The following is a 14,564-nucleotide window of genomic DNA, read 5'->3' on the forward strand; positions in this document are numbered from 1 at the left end:
CGCCCCTGTCTTGCCGAGATATAAAACCTCGCACATCAGTACTGATCGATATAGCGTACCATCTTCACAATCTTTACAATATCTTATGGAATCTTCAAATAAGAGTTTAAAAAACTGGTTCGTATCGGTTCATATGATGCTTACTGAATTGTATTGGAAAGAGGTTCTTCATACAACCCTTAATATTGTATTGTATTGACACATGGTAGGTGTTAACCTTGCTATGATGGTCCTAAATATGCTATTGTATATTATTATGGTACGATATGTATTGCTATTATGGCATGTTGGTCCCCAATCAGCATAGGTACTAGTGATACAAGGTAGAACAAGCTTTGATACCAAACCGACACAAGACTGACTTGGGTGGCAGGGAGAATAGGATGCTTTGACACCAAATTGATGTAGGACAGAGGAAAAGGAGAGAAGAAGAGGAAAGAGAAGAGAGGAAAAAGGAGGAGGAGAAGGTAGAGGGAGAGGGCAACTCAATATTCAGTATCCTCAAATCTCAATAATGCAAACTATTTTCTCAATTAACACTCTAATGGGTTTATCTAGACAATCCAAAACCCAAATAAGAGTTCATATAAAAATAAAATACTGGAGTCCTCACAAAATTGTAGTTTCAAAGCCCACATAAAAAATAAAATTTCCTAATTTTCAAATAAAATAATTTTTAATTTCTATACTTTTGTCTAATAGCAATGCACCCAGATTTTTTATTAGACGATCCTCTATCATTGCGCCTCATAGAAGTCGTTGTTTGGGTCCGCTGAAAAGGCCTAACAAAAGAAAGGCCTTGGTTCAATTCGGTACATCTTGAATTGGGTAGTTTAGGGCAGTATGGCCTTGGTGTCAACCAAGGTTCGCCCAACCTATAGCGGAGGGCGTATTGGTCGGTGACTGGTTTGATACACTATGGATCCATAGCATGCCATTCTAGGATGTACTGACAGAGGGAGAGCCGTAGAGGGAGGGGGAGAGGGAGGAGGGAGGTAAATAGAGGGGGAGAGGGAATAAGGGAGGGAGAGTGAGGGGGAGAGAGTGGAGTGAGTTTCGAGCCATTGACTCTCTGGTCCGGCAATGGGGATCGAGAGAGGGGGATAGAGGGAGAGAGAGACTCACTTGTACGGGCGGAGGGGATGACGGGTATGGTCATTGCTTGATGGGGATAGTGGGGATCGAGTGTATGAGGGGATCAAGCGACGGAGGGACCGAGTGATGGAAGGGGCATGGGGAAGCGATGCAGGGGATGTATGGGAGCTTGAATCAAACATTAGGGCTTTGATTTGATAGACGAATGTTGTCGTATTATAACCCCAACATCATGAGCTGATGGGCTGGACTGCGCCGGTAATCAAGGTCGGTCCAATTCGGCATGCCTCGAATTGGCCTGTTTGGCAGGATTTAGCATTCCTTGGTTTCAATTATTAAAATAAATGCTAAAATTGAAGATACAAATAGACATCATATTTAAAGAATTACATTTATCTAATTATATGCTACTTCATTTGTTGGAGTTTGAAGAATTTGACCTCACACCATATCAATATCCAAGGACTTGAGTCCCCACAAAACATCCCACAGGACACTAGGGCATGATAACATCCCAGTGTCAAGACATGACTATCTTGCCATTGTCCCATGTCCTGATTGGCACATCTTTGGATGTCCCCGGTCCCAAGTGTTGGGACAGTAGAGCGTCCTGTTCAATTGGAAAACCAGGACAGCCCCATCCCCTAAGATTTAGTCCTTATCTATCATAAAGCGGAGAGTGGTAGTATGCATTGCAAAGTATGTGATAGTTTAAGTTTGGTGTGAATTATGAGATGAACAAACCATTGATACCTTAGCTTGGATTAATTCCATGTCAGAATATTACTGCGACATGCTTAGAGAAGCATGCTTGAATATGTAGTCATACTTGTTAGTGAGGTTGAGTGCATGATTAAATTTGAATTTTATCCCAAAACCTCATGTGTTAGTGAAGACAGATGCTCATGAATGTATTTTGGTTCTATATGGTGACACTTTTGGGCAATCTGGTCCCAAAGAACTAAGATGAGGATTGATTGTTATGGTTACAATTATAACATGGTTTTTATGGCATGTATTTTCTCATGGTAAGAAAGTATGTAGAGCCTATTATCATCTAGCTGGTTAAAATTTTTGAACCCTAAGGTGCTGTTTGGTAGGGGATGATATTTCACATCACCCTAGTGATGCGATTATCTTGTTTGGTGTTGCAAAATCCTATCTAGTGATGAAGAATCCAGTAATAAATTCGGTGATAGCATAATTGTATTGTGCAGTGATGCTATCACCACACATACCGCAGGTGATAGCACATCATCGGATATTGGTGATGTGCTGAAATTATTTTGGGACAAAAATGTCCCTAATCAATAAATTGGGGAGAAAATAAAAATCCTTCTCGTCTCTTTTTATAGATGCCTATTTTATTTTTATTGGTAGGTTTAGTTAAATGGCATAGATGCCTTTTATTTATTTATTAGATGTTTATTTTATTTTTATAGGCAAGTATGGTTAATTGGCACGGATGGTTATGCTAAATCCTTCGTGCTTTTCTTTTTCTCATTTTATTTTATTCGGCTAAATTTTCTTAATGGGCAGCCTTGATATTGATGGTCAAAACTGGCTAAGTCTAGCCAAGATTATATATAATATTATCATAATATCATTTTAATAGCCTAATCAAAATAGACACCTATAATAATAATAATAAATATTATTGTTACTACTACTACATCTTTTTGTGAGGAGTTGTGAATGAAGAATATTTAATTAAGTTGTAGAATAATTATTATGTATCAATGTGTAAGGCTATTTATGGTATTTTATATATTATCACTATCACTACTTGGTGATATACCAAACATAGTGAAGTTCTATTCTCGATGATATACCAAACATAGTGATTACATATCACCCCAATATTTGCACATCATCCGAATGCTCATATCACTCCGGTGATCACATCACCTTAGTGATCACATGACTAGTGATATACCAAACGGCACCTTAAGGTCCATCCTAGCGTTGGTTGTAATAATAGAATGAGTGAATACTTTTGGTTAAGAATAATTTTAGTTTGTCACAATCTTTAGAAACTTTCCTCATTGATTTTATCTTTTCTCCATATTATTCTTCTGCCAAGTGAACTACAGATATATTCCGAATATAAATCTTTGTATTGCATGCTGTGAAAGATTCCCTAGATGAAGAATTCTACATATATATTTTGTGCTAGAATTGCATCGTTTAGCCAACTTGTGATATTACAAACGATGGTTGATGGGCAAAAATAATTACTTCAAGGGCATATTTGGTTGGGGGAGAGTTGGATTTTGGAATGGGAATGGAATGGGAATGAGTAACTCCTATTCTAGCCGTCTGATTGGGGAAGTCACATTTCCATTCTGATTCTAGGGGAGAATAAGAATGCCCTAGCCCCTCAAAACCCAATCCTTATTCTCTCCTAGGATTTAAATTCCTTTTTGATTCCAATTCTAGTCACGAACCAAACACATCGGGGGATATGGCCATTTCAATTTCCATTACAATCCATTCCGATTCCGATTTTGACTTTAATACCGATCGCGAACCAAACACACCCCAAAATTTAGATATATCTTATTAGATCAATATTTGATAGCTATGAACTAAGAAAGACATACAAATCCATTTTAATGATGTTGGCACCATTTGGGATTGCTTTTGGAGGGGCCAAAAGCGCTTTCTGGAGCCCAAAAAGCACTTCTGGGGATATATGAGCGGGTAAAAAACCTAAAACAGCTTTTTGATCCTCCTAGAAGTTGAAAAACCTCTAATGACAAAAGCTCTAATTTAGAGCTTCTCCATCCCTAATAATGCTTTCTGAAGCCCTTTGGAAAGTTGTTTGTTTGACCAAAATACCCCTGAACTTTGCACTATATTATATAAATATGAAAATAATATTATAATATAATACTATTATAATTTTGTACTAAAATAATAATATCACATTCGTATATTATAATAATATTATATATGTAATGACATATTAATATGTAATAATAATAATTGTAATGCTTTATATCAAAATATTATGTTATAATTATTAACTAATAATAGATACATCACATTGCATTTTATTCTATCCTATTCTATTACTATTCTATTATTATAATATAATAATTATTATATAGTTTTAATATATTGTTACATTATATTATAGTATATTATATTATCATAACGTATAATAATTTATCATATTATCATAATGTAATATTATATTATACTATGTTTTTATATTATTTTATTATACTATACTATGTTATGATATAATATAATATATTATATATGTTATATTATATTATATTGTATTATATAATATTATGACGATACTATGTTACTATATTTATTATATCATAATAATCATATTTTAATAGTATAACATTGATAAAATAATACTATATATCACAAAATTATGCTATTCTTATATTATACTATTCAAAATAAATAATTTTTAAATTAAGAATGCCTTAAAATAATAGTTTTAATAGTACAAAGAGTTAAAAAATTGAAAGCACTTTGCAATTTCCTTTATTGTCATTTTTCTCATCCTAAAAGTACTTTCTCAGTTTGTTCACCAAACAGATGTTATACTTACATGGCACTTTAGAAATATAGTTGTCAAACAGCTGACAACTTTTTGTTAAAAGCCCTACTTCCATAAATTCTACCAACAAAAGCTCTACCAACAGCAATCCTAAAGAAGGCCTTAGCATCTCTCCTTAATGTACGTTCCCAGCATGTCTTTTTTAATGTGATTTTTAAAATTGTGCTGTAACCTTATAATGCTTGCACTGCATATACTTGCATTCATGCATGAATATGATGGACTATGCACTTTATGTTACATCTTTGGAAAATTAATTGTTCAATATCAATGATTGGACCATCCAATACCTATGGCAAACTGATCTCACTAGTTGTGTAAATTATTTCAGGTTGCTATTTTGCTACTTACAGAAATCACTCCAAAAAGTGTGGCTGTTCATAACGCCACAGAGGTTGCTAGGTTTGTTGTAAGGTGACATTACAATCCATTGGTTTGCAAATGAAATAAGATCTGCATAGTTTTGATAAAATATTGCTATAAGGTTGTTGATGGAACTATTACTTGGGAAATTAGGTCAGGCCGGTTGCATGGCTTTCCTTGGTCTTGTATCCAGTTGGAAGAATTGTCACTTTTCTCTCAATGGGAATTTTGAAGATGCTAGGTCTGAAAGGTAGAAGGTGGGTTGTATTTTAAAAACTCCAGGTTCATGTTTTAGTTGTTTAATCTTATGTTATATAATTTCTTCTTCATGTTATATGTTCATCTACTACTATCATGATGGGAGAGCTCTGAAGTCTAGCATGTGTTGGACTCAAAGTCTTTTGTCTTTGGGGCACAATTGGATGTCTCATCGCGCAAAAAAAGAGGAATGAGAAAAAACAAAAACCCATCATATTCTATCCCAGTGTCCCATCTTCCACTTTAACGGATGGCCCACCAATTTGATCAAAGCACATGCATGGTATGTGCAGGCTTATAGTTTATTGATAAATAGTTTGTGTAGCTTTTTTTGATGATAACTGTCATATCTTCTGCTTTGGCTGGGTCATATATAGACCTTGTCTGCTTAGGTGGCCTATGCTTTTTCTTTTTCATTTATGTTGTATTACACTGCCAATGCAACTGACTGTTTTGCACCTTTATTTTCTTCCATTCAAATTTTAAAGTGCCTTGCATTGTTGCCTTATTGGTCAATCAGACAAATATGCCAAATTGTTCTGTATAGAGAGTTTGCATGGATGACAACCAAGTGGGAGATGTAAAGTTAAGAGAATATGTTTTAATAAAATATTAAATAGTATCTCTTTATCAATTAGATTAATCAAACATCGCATGGCATCACAGATGTCAAGCATGTGCTGATATATGCCTGGTGAATACAGATCTTGAGCATGTAAAGATAATCTGATCACATTTATAACTTCAGGATAACATTCTGCTTCCATCATCCATGTAGCAAGCATAGCACGGCTAATTTCCTTGCAGTGTTTTTCTAATAATACTTTTTTGTTAATGCAGTGAACCATATGTCACTGAAGATGAATTGAAATTGATGTTACGAGGAGCAGAGCTAAGTGGGGCAATAGAGGAAGAAGAACAGGTGACAGTAGTGCAGAAGCATTATATGGATAGCTATTGATCTATCTTGTCAACTCAATTTGCCTGTTTAGTTGCTCTAGATCCAAATTGGAAGCTTGAAGTAATCCTGTAATTATGTGGCTCAATTTGATGCAACTATTTGTTTTCTTTATGACACTCTAACCTTTGGTGGTACAATAGCTTCATACTATAAAATCCATATGTGCAAATGTACAAGTGTGCATGTCTGCCTGTGTCCGTGCATGCACGTGTGCGCGTGCATAGGTGGGTGCATGCATGTGTGTGTGGGTGAGTTGGAGTATAGGTTAGGTCTTCAACCTTTTGCAAAAGATTTGATGATTCCAAAATTAATGGTAGTCCATCCAAAATAAAGATTCAAACTATTGTTTTTTTCCTATTGTATCAAAATGCTTGTCAACAAATAAAAAATCATATGCATCTATCTGGTGTAAGAATGGATGGTGCAAATTGTATGATATGCTAAAATACATGAATACATGATAAGGCATTCAAACTGAAAATCCTTTTTTTTTTTTTTCTTTTCTTTTGTGTGTGTGTGTGAGAATTGAAATCCAATTTATCCATTATGATCTACTCTTAAAACATGTCTTGTTTGGAACTCAATGAATTCTGATACTCGCATCATAGCAAAACAGTGTGTTGTATTATTAAAGCTCCCACTTGATGTACAATTTAGAAACTGCCAGAAACTTTTGAATCTAAGCACATACATACATATATGCATACATGTGTGCATGCATGCATGCATATACAAGCACATGCGAGAATGTGTTTGTGTTGATGTATGTATGTTTGTTTGTTACCCATCATAGTTTTAAACTTTTAGTCACACCTCGTAGATCTGAATATTGGTGAAATTTAGTTTGTATAATTAGACTAGTATAGTGGTTGAATCTCCTCTTTCACTGATCATGATGCTTACAGCAGCAAAATTTATATATGTGGTCACTTTTTTTATTGTACAGAACCCTAGCTTATGTTGACAACTTGCATGCGAGTAGTACAGCTTAGTATTGATGGTGTGTTATATTGTCCGTTTAGGCTCAGAAGCAGTGAATGTCCTTTTATTCAATCAGTAGAATGCACTGATGGAAATTAAAATGCTGGAGTGGCCTCTTTTAAACATTTAGTCATAATGTAAAATGATGTTGACAAATTTCAAGCTTACTGTGAGTACAATTCTGTGGTAAAATTAGCTTCTAGACTAGGAAACTAAGATGTAAAAAGAACTAAAGCCATGCCAGAAGAGTGTAAGTGCTTTATTTATTTTTATCTATTTCTGTACATAGCTCACTGTGTGCAAAAATTCTTAGAAATATGGCTGTAGCACTTGCTGAACCATCTTTTTTTGCTCATTCTACTCTTTGCAACTTTCAATAATTCATATTCAAGATCAAACCTACCAAATATAAGGAATATTAGGTCTACACATATTTTGTTCATTTGTTCTTTAATCATGGCCTCGTAAAGACAAACCAATCAGGTTGGGAGTAACCCGTTATTGCTTTAGTTGGAAAGTCAGCTTATCCTTGTTGTTTTGAAGCAAATCTATCTCATTTTGTTATGCTTTATAGTTTATATTAACCCTGGAGCTATTATTCATTTTTGGTAGAATTGAGTTGCCATGGCGGTCTAGCTCAATTTATTTTTTTTTAAATTTAATGCTATTGCTGGAAAATGATTCTTGAGAAGAATTCTCTAGTTAACCATCAAATCTATGATGAACTAGGCATTGCCTCAACCTTTTAAGAAATAGAGGTTTTAAATTCGAGTCTTGGGTAGCGTATTCCCATTTTAGGACCTTGGTAATTTAAAATACCAAGTGTACCTTTCTCCCTTGTTATCATCAATTTTTTTTGTGAATATGTACTTACAAATTCCCTCTGAAACTTTTGAGTCCCTTTGTATACGAAATAGTGGATGTTGTGTGCTAAGCTTACTCAGTTGGCTGGGATTTAGGGAACAAAATAGTGGCTGTCCGTTACAATGGAGTATGTTAGATAATAATGGTGAAACAACATTATTTGATAATGTTATTGTTCATATAACAATTTATAGGAAATATTATTCTAATCAAATGGCACTATATATGCTTATTATTTCTAATATGACAAACATGGATCAAAGTTGTCAAAGGCTCAAGGTGCACCAACTTATCAAGGTCTCTTGGAGCCTAGGTGCAAGGCAGAAAGTGATGTGCGTGCCTTGACAAAGTGAGGTACATAAATATAAATATACATACAAATAATAATTCATACATGATCCTAAACATGTTTTAACCAAGGTTCACCAGATTGGCACGGAGGTCGTACTAGTTGGCAATCGGTTCGGCACGATGCATGCCCATATCACACCAATCTAATGCATGTTGGACGAGGGAGAGGGAGAATGAGTGGGGAAGAGGGAGAAGGAGAGGGAGAGAGAGAGTGGGGCCCATGGAGAGGCGAAAGATGAAGGAGAGGGAAAAAAGTGGGAGAAAAAGAGAGAGAAGGGGGGTCGAAGGCGATGATTACCACTAGAAAGGGGGGAGAGGGATGGGGGGGAGAGAGAGAGAGAAGGGAGGGTCGAAGGTGATGATTGCTACTGGAGAGAGAGAGAGGTGAGAACATACCTTGTTAGTAGGAGTGGTGAAAACCTAGACTTTCTTGGTTGGAGTCGTAAGAGAGATTGCTTTGAGCGAGCTAGGGTATGATTGAGGGGTCAAGGATGGAGGGGTGGGGGGAGGGGGCAGAGGGAGAGAGAGGGGTGGGGGGTGGAGGGGGAACTTCATTGGCGGTGACTAGCATTGAAAGAGAGCGCTTCGAGCGAGCTAGGGTACGATCAAGAGAACCCATCAGGGAGGGAGTTTTATATGCCAAATTGACCATATTTGTCGGACCGTCTTGACTTGGTGTCAGTTTGTTTCTTTATGGGCCCAACCACTTGATTCGGGTTGATTGGGCAATTTGTGATTTTAATAATGAATTATCAATTTTTGTCTTTGTTATGTTTCTAGTTATTAGAAATATAGATGAAATTGGAGCAACTGAAGAAGAAGAAGAAAAATCATGGAGTCCCATGTTTTTAATAAAGAAGAACTGGCATTGAAAGAGAGCACTTTGAGAATGCTGGGATGAGAGAACCCATTAGGCGGAGGGGGGAGTTTTATAGGCTGAACTAACCCACCATTGCGAGTTGGTGTCGGTTCATTTCGGTATGGGCCTGACCACCTAGTTCAGATTGATTCGGCAATCCATGATTTTGACAATAAATTTTCAATTTTTGTCCTCTGTTATGTTTTTAGTGGTCAGAAATATAAATGAATTTGCAATTGCGGTCAAACAAGAAGAAGAAGAAGACACCCACTTCAGGTTGATTCATCAATCCATGATTTTAACAACGAAGTATCAATTTTTGTCCATTATTATGTTTCTAGTGGTTAGAAATATAAATGAAATTACAATTGCAGGAGCAACTGAAGAAGAAGAAGAAAAAGCATGGTATCCCATGTTAAGAAGAAGCAGGGTGTCCACTATTTCCATGCTGGGGCACATTTTTTTGTGCCAGGGATTTTTTTTTCAAGGCACTAAAAAGATGCACCTTTTTAGCATCCAAGCAAAGGGGCTTCACCTTAGGTTTTGAGTTGCCTTTGCCTGCTTTCTCTAGGCATGCCTTTGACAACACTGGCATGGATAAATATGCACATATGAAATCTTTGGGCCATGTTTGTCATCTCTTTATGTTATTGGGACTAAAATTCATGTAGCTTTTATTATAAAGTTATCATCTTATCCCCTTCTAAATTCTGCAAGTCAACTTGGATTTTGGAAAGTTACTTCTAAATTTCACGAGCTTGAACTAAGTTAATAAAGTCATTCTCTCTTCTCGTCAAATGGGATATAGGGTCTAATCTAGATTCCTCTTTTGCTTGAATTTTCCTGGTCTTGTGATGTGGCACCAATTTTGAAAGGATGGACATTAGGCTAGTAGTCGATCATAAAATCAGTTTTATCCTTCTTCGGAGTCTTCTTGAGTCATGCTTTGTCGCAAATTTAATTTTCCATGAATGGCTTGAGTATGTAGATATGAATTTTTGCATATTTATGCTTCAACATGTCCTTTCTGGCATAGTGAAGGAAAAAATGCATTTATACCCCTCCAAATGTATGGATCTTGAAATATGCCTCTTGAAAAATCAAAAACTGGTATATATATGCCCTTGCTATTAAATGACATTCTTAAGATGAAAAATGACATTATTATTATTATTATTATTTTTTTTGATCATATTGCGTCAATGATCCTCGCACTTCTTGAAATGTTTAATTTAGGGGTTTAAATACAAGAATCAAGCTCCATTTTTCTTTTGTCTTGGAAACCAAGGTAGTTGGTATCACCAAGAATAAAAAGCAACAACATATAATCAGTATGGATTATCGGTACATAACTAGAATAGGTCGGTTCAAGAGAAAACTAGTGTGCTGCATCGTAGCAGTATCTTTTTCTGTCAGAATTGATACCTTGCGGAATGAGTGATATTTAAAATTCTCTGGTTTCATAATTCATGCAGCTCTCAAGAAGTAAAAAAATGTATACATATTGCTAACAAAAATGCTTATAAGGGATTTTTAGGGGTATATGCACAAACATTTCCTATGCACACACACACACACACACACACGTACATACATATATGTACTTACACATAGAGTCGTGGAATATAATTCCATTGATGGAGTTTCAGATCAAGTATTGTCAGTATTATTGGACAATGGTGACCCAACATCCAAGCTATTGAATATGATTTACTACGTTTAAGCTGTTTTTGCATGAAAAGTCATGTGATTTCATGATCCTTAGTGGAAGTATCAAATAGTTAATTAACATGCATTATTTCATCTTAATCAAATTGTTTATTTTGACCACCCAATGCATAGGCTAGGGTCTCCAAATCATGTATTTTAGTGTATAAGTAGTTTAGAGGTAGTAGTTCACATCTAAGGGCTTGGATCATTAGTGTCAGCTCCATGATCTGCCATACCGTCCTGTACCAAGACGAAGAAAATCGGTACGAAACTCAACTTTAAGTTGGAATAAGCTTCGTACCATCTCGTATCAAGGTGTACCACCCCATACCGAGATATACTACCCCATAACGAGATATATTAGACTTATATCAAGGAGTACTGAGGTATACGGAGTTGTGTCCGACCTGTTTTGAGACATACCGAGATAAAATTGAGAAAAATGGTTAGAGAACTATTTCGGTATAGGATGTATATTGTACCATACCATACCGATAGGATACCAATATAGTTTTTGGTATCGAGATTGCGGACCTTGGTTGGCTCCCTATCATTTGATCATGACTAAATGAAATTTGGTCGATTGGATTCCAAACCACCTCTATATATGCATAGATCTATATATCTATACATATGTATGTATGCGTGTATGTAAGTGTACATATATTTCCACATTATGTTGAGTAAGAGTTCTGAATGGTGGAACATTCCTGGAAGGACTTCATTAGCCAATTTTTACGGCCAAAGTACGTTCCACTAGATGCAAAGAACCTTTTACTTAGATATTGGACAAATGGCTAGGAGTAGAAATTCCAAATGAGATTATTCTAGTCTGATCCTAATGTGTATCTCTTGCTCCTTCCTTGTCCCTCCTTGTTGTGGAGGGGGACCTAAAAAAGGGACTTATTTCACCAACCTGATCTCTCACTTCTCTTTCTGCATACTCCAGGCTTTCGTGTGGATTTCCCTCTCCTACTCTCTCTCCAGCCCTCCTCCTCCCTTCCCATACATGACATGTCCAATTGCCTCAACTTTAGGGGGCTATCCCCTGATCTCAGACTCCTTTCATGTGGCAGCAAATTTACCAAAATTATCAATGATTTAGTTATGAATAAATTTAATATCATGTACTATTTCCTACTCATTATAAATATTGTTTTCCTATTTGCTTTACTTAGTTTATATCAATTTTATATTTAGTCAATTTTACTATATTTTATAATTAGTAGATTTTATTATATATTTTTTGTTTAGGCATGCATTAGGCATGATATTTGCTAGTGTACTTCTATGACTATGTCTTATTACATTCTTCCTATTCCATGCTAATTTTGGGAAACTTGTAGAGTCCTGCTTGCATAAATGTCTTTGTTATTGTTGAATGGCATTTGACCCTTGCGTCTAGCTCATTTCTCTTGTTTGGAGATGTTGTACTTGGGAAGTAGGCATCACTTACTGGTTTAAAATTTGTGTTGTTGGTCCAAAAATAAATTATTGAACTTTGATATATCATGTCTTATTATATAGCTGATAGGCTTGACCACATAAGGTGGCACAGAGCTTTTATATTTAAAGTTTATGAATAGCAAAGTTGACAATCATGTAAGCTTGTTTTGCAAGTCAATCTCTTAATCCTATACAAGTGATCTTAGGTCACTTTGGACATGGTGGCTTACTTCCCGTTAATGATGACTTGCAAACTATAAATTAGCTAATGTAGTAGTTAAAGAAATTGACAGATTTGTTAGAGAACCTTGGATGCAAAGCACCTACTTGCAAGAATCTTCCACCTGATGACATCAGAAATGGTGGGATTGGATGTCGAGTTAAATGTAAGGAGTTAACACAAGTGGAACCTGAGAAAAGCTCCTCCCACAAGGAATCCATCAAGAAGATAGTAGCACAAAGATAATAAGGAGAACTCCACCAAAGCCATAGGCTAAATTTTCATTCAAAATATCAAATTCATTATTACCTTCTTCCATGCATGCTAGTCTTATGTAGGCATTGGATGGAACAAGTTTCCAACTTTGTGCTTGCAACAATAGTGATATCAAAATTTTCAAAAAGTCTTCATTTTTTCATGAGAGACCACACAAGTGGTAAAGAGTCCAGTTATTAATTGTGATGCATGTAACAAACAACCATGATGATTAAACTACCACAAAGCCTAATAACTGCCAAATAGTTGAGAATCCAAAAGGATCTTTGTAAGATGAGCTTTATGGACTGGGCTTTCAAACTTAAAGTCATAAGCTTCTCTTGTGGGTTTCTTAGGCCTTGAATTGTGAACGGCTTCGATGTCAATTTGGTATCAGAGCTAAGGAGACAACCAATTATCAATGATGTGGACCAAGAATTGGTGATCCTCTGGCGCATGAAATTGAGTTTGACGAATTGAGGAGACAAGTGCAACAACTAGAAGAGCAACTAGCATGCAATGAGGCTTTGGAGCTTAATGTATCATGCTATGTTTCAAAGCATGGAATTTTGATCCAAGAGGATCTCCAGATTCGATGTGGACAACTTTAGCCACTATGGGTAGGTTTGGACAAAATTCAAGATCAAGATCTGCCACATGGGGAAGCCATATTGAGTGCCAAACTTTCAAAAGCCCAAACTTGCTCGTGTGACATCCAAATCCTAACTTTCTTCTAAATCGGGTAACTTTTGGAGATCTACAATATGAGGGTAAACCCTAAAGTGTCTGATCACCTAGTGATCAAGGGCAAATTCCACTTTTTGGATCTCGGAATGGGCTGGTCAAAAATAAAAATTTTCTTTTGGTAAAGAGTTTGAGCATATCTCTCAATCTGGTGGCAGTCGGCAATTGGTGGCATTGGGTAGTGGTGGTGGCAATAGAGATGGTGGTGATGGCTAAGGGTGGTTTGGATTTTCAAATAAAGTGAAACCAGAATTTTTTTGGTCTCCATAATTTCTAGAAATTGAGAAAGGTTTTTCCAAAAAACTGAAAATGGAAACTGGTTTACCAAACATCATTTTTGCATGTTTTGAAAATGAAAACTGAAGACTAGAAGGGATGCCAAATGGGCCTTAATTTAAATACAAGGCAGTTGAGTGTGGTCAACTTGTGGGAACTGCTTTTAAAGGAAAATTTGTAGGAACCATTAACTCTTTAATTTCTTAAGAGCATTGCCACTGTTAGCTTTCTTGATTCTCCATTTTGTTTCAATCATGTTATTCATGCTAGGGCCCAATTTTGATTAAAAAGTGGTTGGTTTTCTTTTCTTTTTATGTATGCCATATATGTGCGCATATACCATGTCTCTTGTTGTGTTTTTCTGCTTGGTTTTCATCACGGAAAGATTAGATAATTTGAAATTCTTTAATTCTCTTAACAGGATATGATTGAAAATGTGCTAGAGATAAAAGACACCCATGTCAGGGAGGTGATGACACCATTGGTCGATGTAGTTGCAATTGACGCTACTGCAACACTTGCTGATTTTCAAAAATTATGGGAGACTCATCAATACTCTAGGTATGCATAAATAACTTCAATGTAAAGCGCATAA

The 14,564-nt window shown here is 35.9% G+C and overlaps 1 protein-coding gene and 1 long non-coding RNA gene across 2 annotated transcripts in view; both read left to right on the forward strand.

Moving 5' to 3' along the window:
* LOC105034243 (putative DUF21 domain-containing protein At3g13070, chloroplastic) overlaps window positions 1-14,564 on the forward strand; it is a 54,588-nt gene that overhangs the window by 21,220 nt on the left and 18,804 nt on the right. The window contains exons 4-7 of the mRNA XM_073251411.1: window positions 5,013-5,095; window positions 5,203-5,301; window positions 6,143-6,224; window positions 14,391-14,530. Of these exons, the coding sequence (XP_073107512.1) occupies window positions 5,013-5,095; window positions 5,203-5,301; window positions 6,143-6,224; window positions 14,391-14,530 (404 nt within the window). The remainder of the gene's footprint in view (window positions 1-5,012; window positions 5,096-5,202; window positions 5,302-6,142; window positions 6,225-14,390; window positions 14,531-14,564) is intronic.
* Window positions 9,031-10,008, forward strand: LOC140855404 (uncharacterized). Its single transcript, XR_012138342.1, has 3 exons — window positions 9,031-9,437; window positions 9,528-9,594; window positions 9,693-10,008. It is a non-coding gene; the product is annotated as an uncharacterized lncRNA (long non-coding RNA).

Source organism: Elaeis guineensis, chromosome 2 (assembly GCF_000442705.2).
Source record: "Elaeis guineensis isolate ETL-2024a chromosome 2, EG11, whole genome shotgun sequence".
Lineage (NCBI taxonomy): Eukaryota > Viridiplantae > Streptophyta > Magnoliopsida > Arecales > Arecaceae > Elaeis > Elaeis guineensis.